This window comes from Chionomys nivalis, chromosome 15, assembly GCF_950005125.1.
Source record: "Chionomys nivalis chromosome 15, mChiNiv1.1, whole genome shotgun sequence".
NCBI lineage: Eukaryota > Metazoa > Chordata > Mammalia > Rodentia > Cricetidae > Chionomys > Chionomys nivalis.
This window is the reverse complement of record NC_080100.1, coordinates 68,211,994-68,228,030: the sequence shown is the minus strand read 5'-3', so window position 1 is coordinate 68,228,030 and position 16,037 is coordinate 68,211,994. Positions and strand designations below refer to the sequence as shown.

At 46.7% G+C, this 16,037-nt stretch overlaps 1 protein-coding gene across 1 annotated transcript; it reads left to right on the top strand.

Annotated features, from left to right (window-relative positions):
* The first annotated feature begins 1,592 nt into the window (after nt 1–1,592).
* On the top strand, nt 1,593–14,516 carry Glrx (glutaredoxin). The gene is made up of 3 exons (XM_057789842.1): nt 1,593–1,884; nt 11,178–11,305; nt 14,345–14,516. Exons 1-2 carry the CDS (start codon nt 1,678–1,680, stop codon nt 11,289–11,291), a joined length of 321 nt encoding a protein of 106 aa, XP_057645825.1. The 5' UTR covers nt 1,593–1,677; the 3' UTR covers nt 11,292–11,305; nt 14,345–14,516.
* Nucleotides 14,517–16,037: the final 1,521 nt, after the last annotated feature.

The following is a 16,037-nucleotide window of genomic DNA, read 5'->3' as shown; positions in this document are numbered from 1 at the left end:
TTGGGAGGTTTCATGGTTCTGCACATGCTAACTTCACACTTAGACCTCTGGGTTAGGCTGGTCTGAACACCAGGTCCAGGATGAGTAAGCAAACTCAGGCGTTTGGGCAGAAGGCGATGAGAGTCAGACTGCCAGGCGATTAGGAAAGACGAGGCAAGGAAAACACAGGTGTCGGCTACCAGCAAAGGTCAGAGGGCAAACGTGCAAGAGATGGAAGGTCACGTGGTTCTCAGCCATAGTCTAAGAGAGACCAGACCAGTCAGACTCTTAGGAAAGGGAGCTGCAGGAAGGGAAAGACAGACAGTGCTGAGAAGCCAAAGACTCTAAAAACCAGCCTGCACCATGTGCTGATGCCCCAATGTCTTGGAAACAGACAGAGCCAAGCAGACATCTTGGCCTCAAGAGGCCTCTGGGATGGGCCAGCATCTGGAGGCTAAGGGGAAGGACAAGAAGGGCAGGGTACCGACTTTACCCAGATCCTCACTCTGGAGTGTGAGAAGCTACTGGCCGGGAGGTCTCCAGCTCAGTCATGAAGCCCTGCCACACTTGTCTGGTGGGACAGGACTTCTCCGATCCCTTCAGTGACCCCGAATCTGGCCATTTGATCATTTTGGTAACAATGACAGTGACAAAGAAAGCGGCCTCCAGCTGTCACTCTTCCTCTCTCTCATCACAGTGTGCGCCTGAGCCACCAGCATGGAGTGGCTCTAGCCGTAGGTCCTCCAAGGCACTCTGGTTCTAGTGTGAAACTTGGCGTTTGCTTGGAAAGGTGATCTAGGCCATAGGTGTTTTCTCTTTGAACTGCTTATCTAACTGGGCCCTGCCTCCTGTAGCTCACTGGCTCACTGCGGAAACAAGTCAGGCAGGAAAGTATCCCCATTCTGTGTGGAGCTTGAAGTCAGGGGTTCTGTGGAAATTTCTTTCTTACCTAACTGCTGTTCAAAGGTCACCAATGCTAAGGCTGTTGGGGTGGGGCAGGTGTAGCTAAGGCTTAGCTTGCCAGGTAGGTCCCGTGCAGAGTGCAGTCACAGTCTACGCTGTTGAAAGGGGCACAGAGTTCCGTATGGCCTCAGTACTGTGCACACACTTGGCAGACACAGAAGTCCAGGTAGCTTTGCTGCCATGTTTTTACAAGTCAAGATCCAGTTCCAGTAACCACACAACACTCCCCTTCTAGGCTAAACAAAGCAGCCTCCAGGGGCCCCCCGATCACCTTTCTACCCCACTTCCTATGAAGTGCCACAGCATTCCTGAATGATTGTGTTTATGTTTTTAAAAACCATCATGTCTCCAAAAGAGGGAAGAAAAGAATTTGCTCTAAGAGGTCCCGGCCTCCTCCCCGAACCTGGTCAGTGCAGTCTCTGCTACCCTCGAGGGTGACTTAGGTTCATTCCCTGCTATTGGACAGGCATTCCCAAAGGCGGAGAGCACAAAGACAGCCTGGCCTACGCTTTTATGGATTAAACATCGAGTGTGCATTCCTAGGCCTGCTAACTGGTGAATCATACCGCAATGAATTGACTTCGAGGCTGGCCCTTTAAAACTGAATCATGCTGCTCGCTAACTCCTCCTCCAAGGAGGTTCCTTTTTAAATGAAAGCTGTGGCTAAGCCACGTTTTTACACCGACCAGGACCTTCTACTGAGCGGTCCTCCTCAGGAAGCTGCAGCCTGCCGGCATGGCTCAAGAATTTGTTAACAGCAAGATCCAGCCTGGCAAGGTGGTGGTGTTCATCAAGCCCACCTGCCCCTACTGCCAGAAGACACAGGAAATCCTCAGGCAACTGCCTTTCAAACAAGGGCTCCTGGAATTTGTGGATATCACAGCCACCAACAACACCAATGAGATTCAAGATTATTTAGAGCAGCTCACCGGAGCGAGAACAGTGAGTGTGTTCAAATGCTAAGAAAAGGCCCAAGGGTTGCTGGTTCCTTTCAGAGTGCAGACATCCGTGCCTTTTCTAGGTTGCCACTGCCAGGACACTGTCCTTCCCAGCATCTAGAGGGTTTTACAGGGTGTCGGGGGAGGAACCTGAGGAGAGACACGGGTCTGACAGCAGCAGAGAGACTGTCTTGGAGGACAGCACAGTGCTGCGTGGTGCCAGCTCGGTGGGCTCGGCAGCCAGCTGGAGGCAGTCGGCTGTGCATCTGAAGGCTTTGTTTTAAGCACTATTTTGAGCTGACAGTGTTCATCTGACAAGGCAGGGGGCAGCTGAGAGGCTGGGTGTGACCTTCAGCTTTCTGTTGAGGAACGCGGCAGCAAACACACTTCTTCGCTGTTTGCACTCTTCTTGGTACGGTTTGTGAGCCTTCATTTCTCTAGGCGTTATCACCTGGTTTGCTCCTTATCTAGCTCCACCCACTAGGAAAAGAAACCCTCTGCTCCACTGTTTGCCCCGTGTGCTGCTTTAATTAGAGGCTATTTCAGGCCTGCTGTTACTCAGGCCCGGTTCCCTCGTAGTCTGCGAGTTTCTTGCCTTCCTAGGGGGCCCGGCCGCACAGCTGGAGTAGCACTTCAGAAGCCTGTTGTGCAAATACACTGTGTGGCTCCCTAAGAACCTCCTCTGCCCTCAGAAAAGGCTTGCTTTGTGTCTGGGCTGCTGCTGGGATGCCCAGTCTAGCAGCCTCGGGTGCTGGCACAGTGAGCTTGTCTCACTGTTACTGGAGTGTTGGGGGACAAAGCCTAGGATCTGGCAACCCCGAACAAGCCAAGAACCTTGGCCACCTGCCTCCAATCCAATTAAAGGGACACGTGACAGTGAAAAGCAGAGAAAAAGAAACTTATTCAGGGAGGTTTCACTGGGAAGATGAATACCTAAAGAGGTCATCCAGTGCTTCCCAAGTCCATAAAGTTCAGGGTGTGCGCGCGCGCGAGTGTGTATGTGCGCATTGTGTGTGTGTACGCGCGTGCGCGCGTGTGTGTGTGTGTATGGTGTGTATGTCTACCCACATTTGTGAGACGGGCCAGAAGTTAACTTTGGGTGACTTTTTCAATCACTCTCAATAACCATTTTTTGAGACAGGTCCTTCACTGAATTTGGAGTTCACAGACTGGGCTGGTGGCCAGAAAGCCCTGAGGGTCCTTCTATCTCAGTTTCCCCAATATTGTGACTTGCACCCAGATTTTTCTGTAGATTGTGGGAGATAAAACTGAGGTCCTTGCTCTCATGGGCAAGCACCTCACCAACTGAGCCCTCTCCCCAGGCTAAGGCTTAGGTTCATATAGCAGGTGGGAGGTGTACAGGACAGATTAAGGGGAGGTCCCCACCCACTATTGGCTCATATTGGTTATCTCATGTACAGTTGGTCTCGTAAGGACCTCAGAACTGTGAAATCTCTTCCTGCACTGGCTGGCATCAGGACTCCAGCCTTTCGCAGCCCAGGTTTGCTGGGGAAACTAGTTTTGAGGCCCAGTGTTAAGATAGTCAAAGGGAAAGACACGGAGTCTCCCCTGATGGCCATCACACCAATTCACTTCCATCCCTTCCAGGGGCACATTGGAGGGGCAGTGTTGGCAGAAACACATTTTCTACTTGAGATTTAGTGTGACTTAGTGTTGAAGGAGCTGCGGGCTGTGTTCCTGCCACCCCAGCTCCTGGTCGCATGGCTAGCTTATGCCCCAAAATAACGACACACAAACTGTATTCTTTTAAACACTGCTTGGCCCATTGCTATTCATGTGTGTAGCACCCCAAGGTGCGCTTACCAGGAAGATTCTAGCCTACGTCCATCCTGGGTCAGAGCTTCATCGCATCTGCTCTGGAGAGGAGAGCATGGTGTCTGTCTCTCAGAGGAGCTGCCCTGCATCTGAGCTCACTTCCTCTTCCTCCCAGCATTCTGTTCTGCCTACTCCACCCACCTATGTTCTAACCTATGAGGGTCAAGCAGTTTCTTTATTTTTAACCAATGACCTTCCTCCATCATTTCCCCTTTTTCTGTTTAAACAAAAAAAAAAAGGAAGGCTTTAACTTTAACATAGCAAAATTACATATAGCAAAACAGTTATCAAGTAAGAATTACAGTTACAATATTTACATCTATTTTATCTTTATCATAACTAAGGAAAACTATAACTATCTATTCTTCAACTCCATCAAAGACTCCAGAAGGATATAATATGACCTAAGTAAATGAGAAGTAAGCAACTTAGAAAACTCTAGAAATCACAGAGACATCTCACTGCCTGGACAGTCACCCAAAGTTCCTCTGTACCGTTGGGGCATCCATCTTCGGCCTACAGGTCCATAGTATCCAAAGACATTTCCATGAAGCAGGAAATTTCAAAGGCAGTTCAGTTACTATCTGCTGTGTTCTGCAGAATGTCTCGCAGACTCTTTCATGAATCAGGAACCCCAAAAGATCATCTCACCTTTAGGCAAGTTCAGCAGTTCTCTCTCTGCGGGTTCTCTGTGTCCAGTTTATACAATAGTCCAGGCAAGAGCAGTTTCTTGCCCAAATAGCTATCAAACTCCATAAGGTGCCTCTTCGATGCCCATCTTCTGCTTGAAGTAGATTGGTGCTGCCAGGAGCAGAGTGTCTCATTGTCATGAAAAACCCTAAGTTATTAAAACATTTAAAATGCCATATTCTATATTCTTTGAAAGATATGAAGAATGCCTATCTAAAATATATCTATGTACATCTAGAAAATCTAACTAACATGACTACAAGCTTGACTATTATTGATAATTATCCATTAACAACCTATATACATTACATTTTTAAATGAACTACACAATCACAATACCTTAATCAAGGTCAGAAATACATATACCTATAACAAAATTGACCTTAAAATCTATAGCAATACAAATTATTCATACCTATATCATCTCCCCCTTTAAATGTAAAAGAACATTTATAAACAATATTTGGGAATATGGATGTAGTTATTTCTCTCCAAACTGCTTCCTGCTGAATGGGGGCGCTGTTAATCAGATATTTCAGGGTATAACCTATGTGCTTGGTTCATCTCAGTCGTCAATTGAGTGAAGTGATTTTTTGAAGGTGTTCACAGCAACCTTTCAGGAGGGCGAGGTCTATCATACCATATTGGGATCGAAGAAGCAATTCATAGAGTCTCATTCTCTGTGAAAACAAAAGAAGAATCTCTTTTCCAAAGTATCATATCCTTAGATCCAAATTCTGAAGTCAAGGTATTTTGAAAATATCTATCTTGGATTAGTTCAGCAACATTTATAAACAAATATTTTTTAGCAGCTGTTGCTCCTTCCTCAGCATTCAAACAATTCAAACAGAGCATAATAGCATATAGTATCAAGATTCTCATTGTATTTTCCATCTTTGTGCGACTTTATTTTAACCTCTATTTTGTTTATTTTTACTTTTATTTTTTGCTTTTTGAGACAGGTTCTCTGTATCTTTGACCTGGAATAACTCTGTAGACCATGCTGTCCTTGAACTCTCAGAGATCCTTCTGTCTCTGCCTCCCAGGCATTGGGATAAAAGGCATGTGCTACCACACCTTGAAGTCACAGAGGTAAATCTCCCTCTGCCTCACAAGTGTTGGGATTAAAGGTGTGTACTACCACACCCAACTACTTTCTTTCTTCCTTTTTCACTTTTAAGAACTTTAATTTTTAGCCTGCATATATTTTTAAACACACTGTAAATCATTAAGACGTTTTCTTTGACTTTTAATCTTTCTTTTACTGTATATGTCTCTTTTTTGACCACATGAGTCTTTAATTTACTGACCAATATAGGTAGGACTAAAGCCGTGGGTTTGGCAGCTAGATCCACCCCATTCCTTAGCTTTCTGCCATTCTAGCCTTGTGACTGAAGTACCCGCCAGAGCCCTGTTCATTGCCACAACTCTACAATGTTTCAAGGTCCTTGCCAGTAAGCAAGCTACAACAGTATTAAGCAACACTCAAAAGCTCCGTAGTCAGAACCGCCTGCTTGAATGTCAGAGTTTGCCCTGGCCGGACAGCCCAGAAAACCAGCATTTTTAAATAAAACAGCACAACTTTTTTTCCTGCTACGGCTGAAAACCGAAAAGCATGCATTCAGCTTTTCATCAGCACCGTTTAAGTGTTTCGTAGCATGACCTCTTAAAAGAGCAGCAAGGTTTGCAGCTAAAGCTGAGTCAGGAAGCCTCTCTTAGATGAGAGCACTTGCTTGCCTCTAGCAAGCAGAGTAGAAATTGCTGCTACCAAGAAAACATGCACAACATTGTCATTTTGTTCTAGAATTATTTCCCAAGCTTTCTCAGGGTTTCTATGGATTGTTATCCACACATTGGGGGCCATTCTGTTGTGGGAGCTGCGGGCTGTGTTCCTGCCGCCCCAGCTCCTGGTTGCCTGGCTAGCTTATGCCCCAAAATAACGACACACAAACTGTATTCTTTTAAACACTGCTTGGCCCATTTCTATTCATGTGTGTAGCACCCCAAGGTGCGCTTACCAGGAAGATTCTAGCCTACGTCCATCCTGGGTCGGAGCTTCATCGCATCTGCTCTGGAGAGGAGAGCATGGTGTCTGTATCTCAGAGGCGCTGCCCTGCATCTGAGCTCACTTCCTCTTCCTCCCAGCATTCTGTTCTGCCTACTCCACCCACCTATGTTCTAACCTATGAGGGCCAAGCAGTTTCTTTATTTTTAACCAATGACCTTCCTCCATCAACTTAGAGGGTTTTCTCTGTGACCTAGGTATAAAGCCTTGGAAGTTGTCTCATTCAAAAATCTGTATTCTGGTGCAGACAAAGAGTATGCTATTTTACAGCTATAGGATGAAGTCTTGGAGCAGAGTGGAAAGAACAGAGAAGTGGGAACACTCGTATAGGCCCGTGCAGAAACCACGCTGGCCAATGGAGACACCTGGGAACTTTTCAGACAATCCGCGCTCACACCACACACACCCCTATTTCAGACAATCCGCGCTCACACCACACACACTCCTATTTAGCCTCCCAAGTGCAGAGGTGGGAGCCGGCCATCAGTAACAGTGGTAAAGATCTGCAGGTGGTTCCAGCTACGGCAGGATTAGCGAGGACGCTGCCTGCTCAGAGCAGCAACTGTTCTGGAGGAAAAAAAATCTTCACCTTCCATCTTAACAGATATTTGCACTGATTTGCAAAGCAACACATTTGTAGTAGCTTTTTAAGTTTAAAATTTCAAAAGGGGTGTGCGTGTGTGCGTGCACATGCATGTGGTAAATTCACGTTTGTCATGTGGTAAATTCACGTTTGTATATGTGAGTGTGTGGCTACTAGAAGTTGACCTCAGGATGTGTTTTTCAATCACACTCCACATTAGTTTTTTTTGAAGCAGGGTCTTTCACTGAAGCAGCACATTTCCCATTTTGGTTAGGCTGCCAAGCCTGTGAGCCCATGGGATCCACCTATCTCTACACCCAACTCCCAGTATTGAGCACTGTCGTGCCTGGTTTTTCCATGGCTTCTCAGGATCTAAACTCAGGGCCCTCATGCTGACTACTGAGCCCTATCTGTGATCCTGTATATATCCTCCCCCCAAATAGGTTTTTTAGTGCAAATCCAAATACATCCTTTTGAGGGAAGCACAGAAGCTTCTAACTCACTGCTTCCAGATCCTGTTGGGGTATGTTTACCTTCTAGGGCAGTGAGAACTTGAGTGTGGTTGGCTATTCAGTCATGCTACATAACCTATGGGGAGTGGTACACAGTAGGAGTTCAGCGGGGCTTGACCACAGAAACAGTCTTTAGTCTAGCAAGACTGGCTTTCTACAGCTCCTACCCTGGGGCTTTTGTCTGCTACTTCTCCAGAGCTCCACCTTTTTCCTTGAGCTTTTGATGGAACTTTTTGCAAATTGCCTTCATTTTTGAGGCTTAGTTTTTCTTCATGGTCATAGGATGATTTTTCTGGATAGAAAACATATTTTTCAGCATCTGTGTGTCAGACATTTCTGCACAGTGGAAATACAGCCATGAAAAAACTCCTACTTTGTAAAATGTGTACTTTTGTGTGGGAGACAAACAATACAATGAATTGTGTATTTGGGAGGTGGCAATGGTGTGCTTACCAAGAAATTTAGGAAAGGGGAGACAGGGTGTATGCAGCAGGCTGCTGGTTCAAACGGAACCATAAAGGCCTCACCAAGATGGAGAAAGACAAAAAGTAAGGTTCAGCACACCTGCCTTTAGTGTGCTCGAGTGACTGATGTCCCGTGGAGCTAAGGGGAGCTCATGACAGGGACACTAAGGGTTAGAATAAGAAGGGCTTGATCCGAGGCCTGGAGAAGGCCTCTAATCTCCCAAACACCAGCTTGGGCTGCCCTGTACGCGCAGGCTGCTACTGGAATGTGGCTCCTGGAAGGGCCATTCTGGTCACTAAGGTCATCAGTACAAAAACTGCTTTCCCCTCAAAGGAGTTGGCTTACCCTAGAGTGAAGTGAATGAGCGTGGCCTGAGAGGATGGAGCTGGGTTACCTCCATGTTCCAACGCAGAAGCAGAAAAAAGAGCCAAATAAGGCAATTTTTAAAAACCTTAGGAGGAACATCAAAGAAGTGAGTTAAAGTTGTGCAGATAGGCCTTGGATGCTGTGAGATAGCATTTTTACCCTCTGACAGGTAGCAGAATGGTTTTGTTAAGTTACTACATTCCAAAGACGTTTATATGTTCATTGGGTGTGACACTGAGGTGTAGTTAAAAAGAAAATGCCTCCTCAAAAGGAGCAGCATTTTCAGGAGGTACAGCTTTGCCGGAGTAGGGGAGTAGGTGTGGCCTTGTTAGAGGAAGTGTGTCAATGTGGGGGTGGGCTTTGAGGTCTCACTCAAGTGTCCACTTCCTGTTGCCTGCAAGATGTAGCAGTTCCCGCTCTAGCACCATGCTCCCCACCATGATGACAGCAACTGAACCTCTGAGGCAGCCACTCCAGTTAAATCTTTTCCTTAGAAGAGTTGGCATGGTCATAGTATCTCTTCACAGCAATACAAAAACCCAGTTAAGACGGCAAGGTAGGCTAAAGGTCATTCAAGATTGCAAAGTAGGCCCTAAAACACCCACAGTCCATAGGCTTCACTGTCAGCAAAGCTCTAATCAGTCCGTCAGCCTCTGCACACGCAGCTACTTTTACAGAGACAAGAGACTGCGGGAGGGACAGGGTCTGGGCTGAAACTCTCAGAGACAGTCCTGAGACCACACAGAATTCAGGTGGGAATGGCAGTCAGAAGAAGGAGCTCACAGTAGGAAACCTGGCCAACAGTGGTCAGAAGTGGAGAAGTGGGTGCTGGGAAGATGGCTCAGTAGATAAAGCATTTACCTCACAAGCATACACGAACGGCAGCCTGCTTGTAGACCCTGCGCTGGGAGCAAGGACCCTTCCTTGTTTTAATAAAAAATGGTAGACTAATCAAGGAAGACACCCACTGTCAGCTTTGGCCTCTGTACACACAGGAAGTGAACCCTAGAGTTGCGGAGAAGGCTGGGGAGACCCACTCCAGGAAAACCTAGAGCTTGGTTTTAGGGCAAAGGTTCTTCCTCCTCTAGCAGCAACTGAGTCAACTTCCTCCTAGGAGAGGGATGGGCCGGAGGTTTGAATGACAAATGTTTTTCTTCCTCCTCCTCACCAGACTGTGGGGTGGGGCCAGGGTGGAAGGCAAGGTTCCTTCTGGCTTCTTGCCGGAGTGTCAAAAACCTACCTTAGGGAACAGCCAGACCGTTTCAGGGCCTGTCTCAGGCTGGGAAGTGGACAGGGGAGTGTGTGGTGGGGGTGGGGGGGCTCAGTAACCCTGGGAGAAATCGGGGTGTTCTGTGTAGACCAGGGAGTGAAAGGTGACCGGGACCTGGGAAATGTTTAGAAATTCAGACTCCTGGAGCTTAGCTCATTTTGTCTGAATCTCAAAATTAGGAGTTGAAAGAAAGAATCTGCCTCTCATTTAACCAGACCTTCCAGGATTCTGAGTCCCAGGAAAGAGAGAACCAGCCACCCCCACCCCCCCACCCCCCGGAACTGATGTTTGCGCTCAGACCTCCAGCGTAACATTTACCTCACAAGCATGGGGAGCACAGTTTAGAGTAAACCCCAAAACCGCATAGGAAAACCCAGTTTATACCCCCAGCACAGGGGACACAAGAGCAGATCTGCCTCAGTTTTTAAAAACAGATTGACCTAAGAAGACACCCAGTGTCAGCCTTTGGCTTCTACACGCATAGGAAGAACAATGGAGATATACAAACTGTAGGAATATAGAAAATCGCTTAACTCTTTTGAAAAATACAAACACTCAAGAGTAAACACAGTTTCCTTGTTTAAAGCTTGGGCGAATTTTATCTGACAAGTCACCATCCTCAACAGGACCACTGGGGTTCTGCTGTTATTGGTACGACAAAGCACCCCCAAGTGTGGGAAGATAGAAACGGAGAAGTCCTCAGATCAGGGGGCCTCCTTTGCCCAGAAGCCATAGCCAGCACTCCATGCAATTTTAGGGTTCTTTCTTCATCTTTCTGCACTTTTCTCCTGTGGCTAGGGGAAGCAATATTGTGTCACTTCCTTCCCAGAGTTTCCCAAACAGCCCCCTGCCCCCCCCAGCAGCCAGGCCACCTGCCAGAGAGGGTTCTGTGGGGTTTCTAATTGTCAGGCAAAGGACAGAGTTCACATACTTTGGATGTGACATAGGATTTTGGCTTAGTTATCAGCTTCCTAATTTTTAAATCCTGGTTCTCCCTGGGTCCCCTTTTCTATGACACAAACAATCAAGACAAAACACACGACTAGAGTTTATCCACAGTAGTTCACCCTCTCTGTGCATCCTTCTCCCGTTCCAAACAGCTCACTTTGACATTCTATACTTTCTAAGCAAAATAGGATGCTCAGGAAAACATTCTCACTCTGTCGTCCTCCCACCCCCACCCCATCAGGTATGACCCTTGTGTGCCCTCTTCCCCTGTCAGGTATGACCCTTGTGTGCCCCTCCCCCATCAGGTCAATACCCAGCTCATCCAACCTGAAACACCTTTTCTTACATTTTTCCCACGTGGAACTGAGGACTCAACTCATGTTCAGTGGCCATGCCTCTGAACTACAACCTAGCCCTAGTAATGTTTTTTTAATGATGACTTCTACTCTTAAGAGTCTTTTAAGACTCTTCTGAAGGTTGTAAAGCCACTTGAGAAGCTCAGCATGTGGACAATGGGGGGTGGGGTGATCACACAACTGTCCTGACGTGCTCACTTCTGCAGGTCCCTCGGGTCTTCATTGGCAAAGACTGTATAGGTGGATGCAATGATCTCATCACCATGAAGCAGAATGGGGAGCTGATGGCCCGGCTGAAGCAGATCGGAGCTCTGCAGTAATGGAAGGGAGGCAGGTGAGCCTAGGCCAGGGCACTGGGAGACAATGGCTTTCTGCTCCCATTTTCCATTATGCTGTAGAAAGACATTCTGGGGGGTTATTTGAGGAACTGAGACAACATTTACTGATGAATTTTACATCTTACAGAAGGATGAATTGTACCAGAGAGAAATTCTTTCAATGAACCTTTATTTAACAAATGTATTGTGCTAGACATAGTACCAAACATAAACACACAAAAAGATAACCTGGAACTTCCAGTCCCTAGAGATAGATCACAAACAACTAAATTATTCACTCCTGAAGCACACAGAATAATGAGATGGAAGCTGGGCAGGGCGAGGGGGGTTGCTTGCACCCAAGGATGGCAGAAGCAGGTCTTTCTCAACAGGGACTGCCTGACAAGGACTCAGCTAACTAAAGATGAAGGATTCCCAAGGGATAATAGAAAGTAAGATTTAAAACACGACAGTGGGAGGAAGTAGGAGATGTAGACAGGGTTGCAGCGCAGAGGCCATGAGGGGATGTGCTTAAGTATAAGATGAAATGAGGTCTTTTTGTTTGTTTTTCTCATTGTTTATATGTGATCTAGATCTAGCTGACTTCTCAAATGCCAAATCAGACACCTGAAGGAGATCTTTGGCTCAGTGGAAAACTACAGGGAGATCAACTGATTAGAAAATTGGGGTCTCCTTTTAGGTTTCTTTTCTTTCTTTAATATTTATTTATTTATTATGTATACAATATTCTGTCTGTGTGTATGTCTGCAGGCCAGAAGAGGGCACCAGACCTCATTACAGATGGTTGTGAGCCACCATGTGGTTGCTGGGAATTGAACTCAAGACCTTTGGAAGAGCAGGCAGTGTTCTTAACCTCTGAGCCATCTCTCCAGCCCTCCTTTTAGGTTTCTTGTCCATGCTGAACAATTTCAGAAGAAAAACTTGAGGGTGGGAAAGTTGTAAATCTTGGCAGTTGCCAGAAGGGGAAGTGCAGATGGGAAGAAAGAGCCATGTCCTTTGAGCTAAGCCAGCATGGGGTCAGGAAGGAGAGTGAGCAAGGGAGGCTCAGGGTGAGGAGAGCATGCTTAGAACTGAGACGGAATAATGGAAAAACCGAGCCCTTCTGGGTGATTCAGAAAAACAGGTAGGCTGTGGGGTTGCATGTCTGTAAGAGACTGCATCACTAAGAAAGGAAACAACATCTCCTTAAAGGAATAATTATTCTTCCTATTTCCTTAACTTGAGGTGGGCCTGCCTTCTTGAAGGGTGGGTCGGCCCAATTCTCTTAAGGGAGAAGACAATGGCATGTCTCCACTAAGAGGTAGACTCCACTCTTATGGTTAGTAGGCAACAGCTTTTCCTTAATGGACCTTCATGCTATAGGTTAATACCAGGATGCGTTGGATCTAATGAGTAAGCTCTCTGTGTCCTCCAGCATTTAGAGTTAGCAAGCTTCCAGGGACACATACACAGACAGACTCAAGTGTTTCTTTTCTTTTTTCTTTTCTTTTTTTTTTTTTTTTGGTTTTTGGTTTTTGGTTTTTCGAGACAGGGTTTCTCTGTGGTTTTGGTTCCTGTCCTGGAACTAGCTCTTGTAGACCAGGCTGGTCTCGAACTCACAGAGATCCGCCTGCCTCTGCCTCCCGAGTGCTGGGATTAAAGGCGTGCACCACCACCGCCCGGCTTCAAGTGTTTCTTTTAAGGAAGAAGAAAGTAATGATTTGTTATTGTTGTGGGTTGTTAGTGTTGTTTTTTGTTTTGTTTTTTGAGAAAGGATTTTTCTGTGTAGCCCTGGCTGTCCTAGAACTCATTCTGTAGACCAGGCTGGCCTCGAACTCACAGAGATCTGTCTGCCTCTGCCTCTGCCTCCTGAGTGCTGGGATTAAAGGTTTGTGCCACCACAACCCAGTGAAAGTAAAGTAATGATTCTTTAACATAAAAATTCTTTGAGAGGCTGCATGACTCACAGATCAGCAATTTATCCTTTCTACAAGTCCTATATGTTGATTGCAGTGGTCACTCATGATAGGAATGGAAGAAAGGAGGTCTCTCTCTAGGCCTCAAATAGTCTGTCAATATACATCTTTGGATCCCTGTTTGCAACATCACAACTGGTGAGCACTGTCCGTTCAGGGTAACTTTCTGCACTCACAGAGTTCTAAATCACTGAAAACCTAGTTAGTGACACCCATTGACTTCCATTCTAGAACACGTTTAGCAGGTCAGGCTGAGGTTAAGAATGAAACAAAGAAAACGCCATTTCCCTAGCCCCCTGTACTTAGCGTGGGTGACAGCGTTCACGGCTGTAGCCCTGTGCTAGCATGGGTGACAGCGTTCACGGCTGTAACCCCCTGTACTTAGCGTGGGTAACAGTGTTCACGGCTGTAGCCCTGTGCTAGCATGGGTGACAGTGTTCACGGCTGTAACCCCCTGTACTTAGCGTGGGTAACAGTGTTCACGGCTGTAGCCCTGTGCTAGTGTAGGTTATAGTGTTCATGGCTGTAGCCCTGTGCTACCATGGGTGACAGTGTTCACGGCTGTAGCCCTGTGCTAGTGTAGGTTATAGTGTTCATGGCTGTAGCCCTGTGCTAGTGTAGGTTATAGTGTTCACAGCTGTACCCTGTGCTAGTGTAGGTTATAGTGTTCACGGCTGTAGCCCTGTGCTAGCATAGGTTATAGTGTTCACGGCTGTAGCCCTGTGCTAGCGTAGGTTATAGTGTTCATGGCTGTAGCCCTGTGCTAGCGTAGGTTATAGTGTTCATGGCTGTAGCCCTGTGCTAGCGTAGGTTATAGTGTTCATGGCTGTAGCCCTGTGCTAGCGTAGGTTATAGTGTTCACGGCTGTACCCTGTGCTAGCGTAGGTTATAGTGTTCATGGCTGTAGCCTATCATTCTTTCCCTGTCCTGTGCTGTTCCTGTTTTCCTATTTTCCTGGCAACTCCTGCCCAAGGCCACCTGTAGTAGGTGTGTCTAGATGTCTAGAGTGTTGTGCTGTGGGAAGGGAGGCTGAGTTATTTATGACGTGGAATCTAGTTCTTTGTCTCTTTCCCGCCACAGACTCCATGCTGACAGCAGCTGTCCGGCCATGCTGACGCCAGTGCCAATGCCGAGAACTGACCTGCACCCCAAACACGGCAGTATTTCCTGGTGACTGGGATTTTGAACAAAAACAGCTTTTATTTCTTTTTTTCTCAGTGCTAAAAATGATTGCAATTTCCTTTTAACCCTGCAGCCAAAAAATTTAGCAGACCATGCTGGTTAAATCACGAATTCTTCACGTACCACCATGTTTCTACCTCTAAGCCTTCTCAGCCAAGTTTATACAAATCTCCAGTGAATCTGTTCCTGGTTCTCTGCTAGTACTGGTCCACTGAAATAATTCTGTAGAACTTGGCTTTATAAAGGCTCTATTAAACCAGTGACTATTGTGAAGTTGTTTTCTCCTCCCCACCCCCCTTCTTCAGCCATCACTGCTGAGTCAGTGTGCTCAATCTTGCCCTCTCCCAGAACTCACAGAAGGTAGTGCCCATTGTACAAGGATGCTCTTTGAGAAATCAGATGAAGAAGCTATGACCACACTACCAGATTGCAGAGTAAAAGGCACAGTCAGAACTGTCTGTAAAATGATTGCCCAGAAAATCCCAAGTAGCTGGGTGTTGATCTGAGTTAGACTACCAGCAAAATTAAATATGAAATGCAAATTGCAAAACGTTGCTTCCAAGAATGTCTGTAAAAAAGAAAAAAAAAAAGAATGTCTGTGAAGTCAATTTCGAAACTGTCCTAAATAATTCCTCCCTCCCACACTTTGATGTCTTGCAATGGTTTGAATGCTGTGGAACTGCGGGTCCCGTCTCTGTCTCCAGTGAGAAGAGCCCATTCCTAATAAAGATGTACCTGGAAATGACTAATGATTTCTCTTGGGTTGTATTCTATGTTCTCAAGCTTTTAGAGGTGGTGGAACAGTGCAGTGGGTCACGACACGTCCTCCTAGGCTGAGGCCTAGCCCTGGGGTCCCTGCGGTGGAAGGAGAGACCTGGCTCTGAACATTTCACTTCCACACTCAGTGTGGCACACAGGCGTTTCTTAAGATAGATTTAATGGTGTGTAGTTACAAGTGTCTGCATGTGGTTACGTGTGTGTGAGTGCAGGTAGCGCTGGAGGCGGGAGGTGTCCGATCCCCCACAGCTCGAGTTACAGGCAGTTGTTAGCTGTCAGACTGGGTGCTGAGAGCTAAAACTGGGCCCTCAGCAAAAGCAGTAGGCACTCTTAGCCAGGGAGCCATCTGGCTAAGTGAAAAAAATTTATAGTGTCACCTATAGCCAACTGGATATTGTTTAGGACCAGTAATTGTTCTGTTCCTGTTTTGTACCTGGTAGCCTGCTGTTGCGTCTTTCCCCTTTGGGCCCTAGCTCTCCCTGTACCCATGATTGCTAGTTGTCCAGATCCATGCTGGACACCATCAATTTCTGGGGAGACTGTAGCAAAGAACTCTGCTGCACTCTAAAAGGCACACTTTGTGTGTGGCAGCAGAAGCCTCTACAAAACCAGGGGACCCTTGACCCTCATCCTCATTCGAGGGAGTAAGGTGACCAACAGGTTTTACAGTGCGTCAGAGGTCATGTCCATGTCCCCTTCTCCTGTGTGAAGGTACGACTCGGTACCTAATGGGCTGTCCCCCTGGCCAGGTGAATTTCTCTGCCTACAAATAAGGAGAGGGAAAGACACACGAGGAGAATCCGGAGTCTGAGGG

Excerpts from the sequence above, each read along its gene's own strand:
- Glrx (XM_057789842.1), top strand. The coding sequence starts at position 1,678 with ATGGCTCAAGAATTTGTTAACAGCAAGATCCAGCCTGGCAAGGTGGTG. Across the intron at positions 1,885-11,177 it reads AGCTCACCGGAGCGAGAACA|GTCCCTCGGGTCTTCATTGG; the intron begins GTGAGTGTGTTC and ends TCACTTCTGCAG.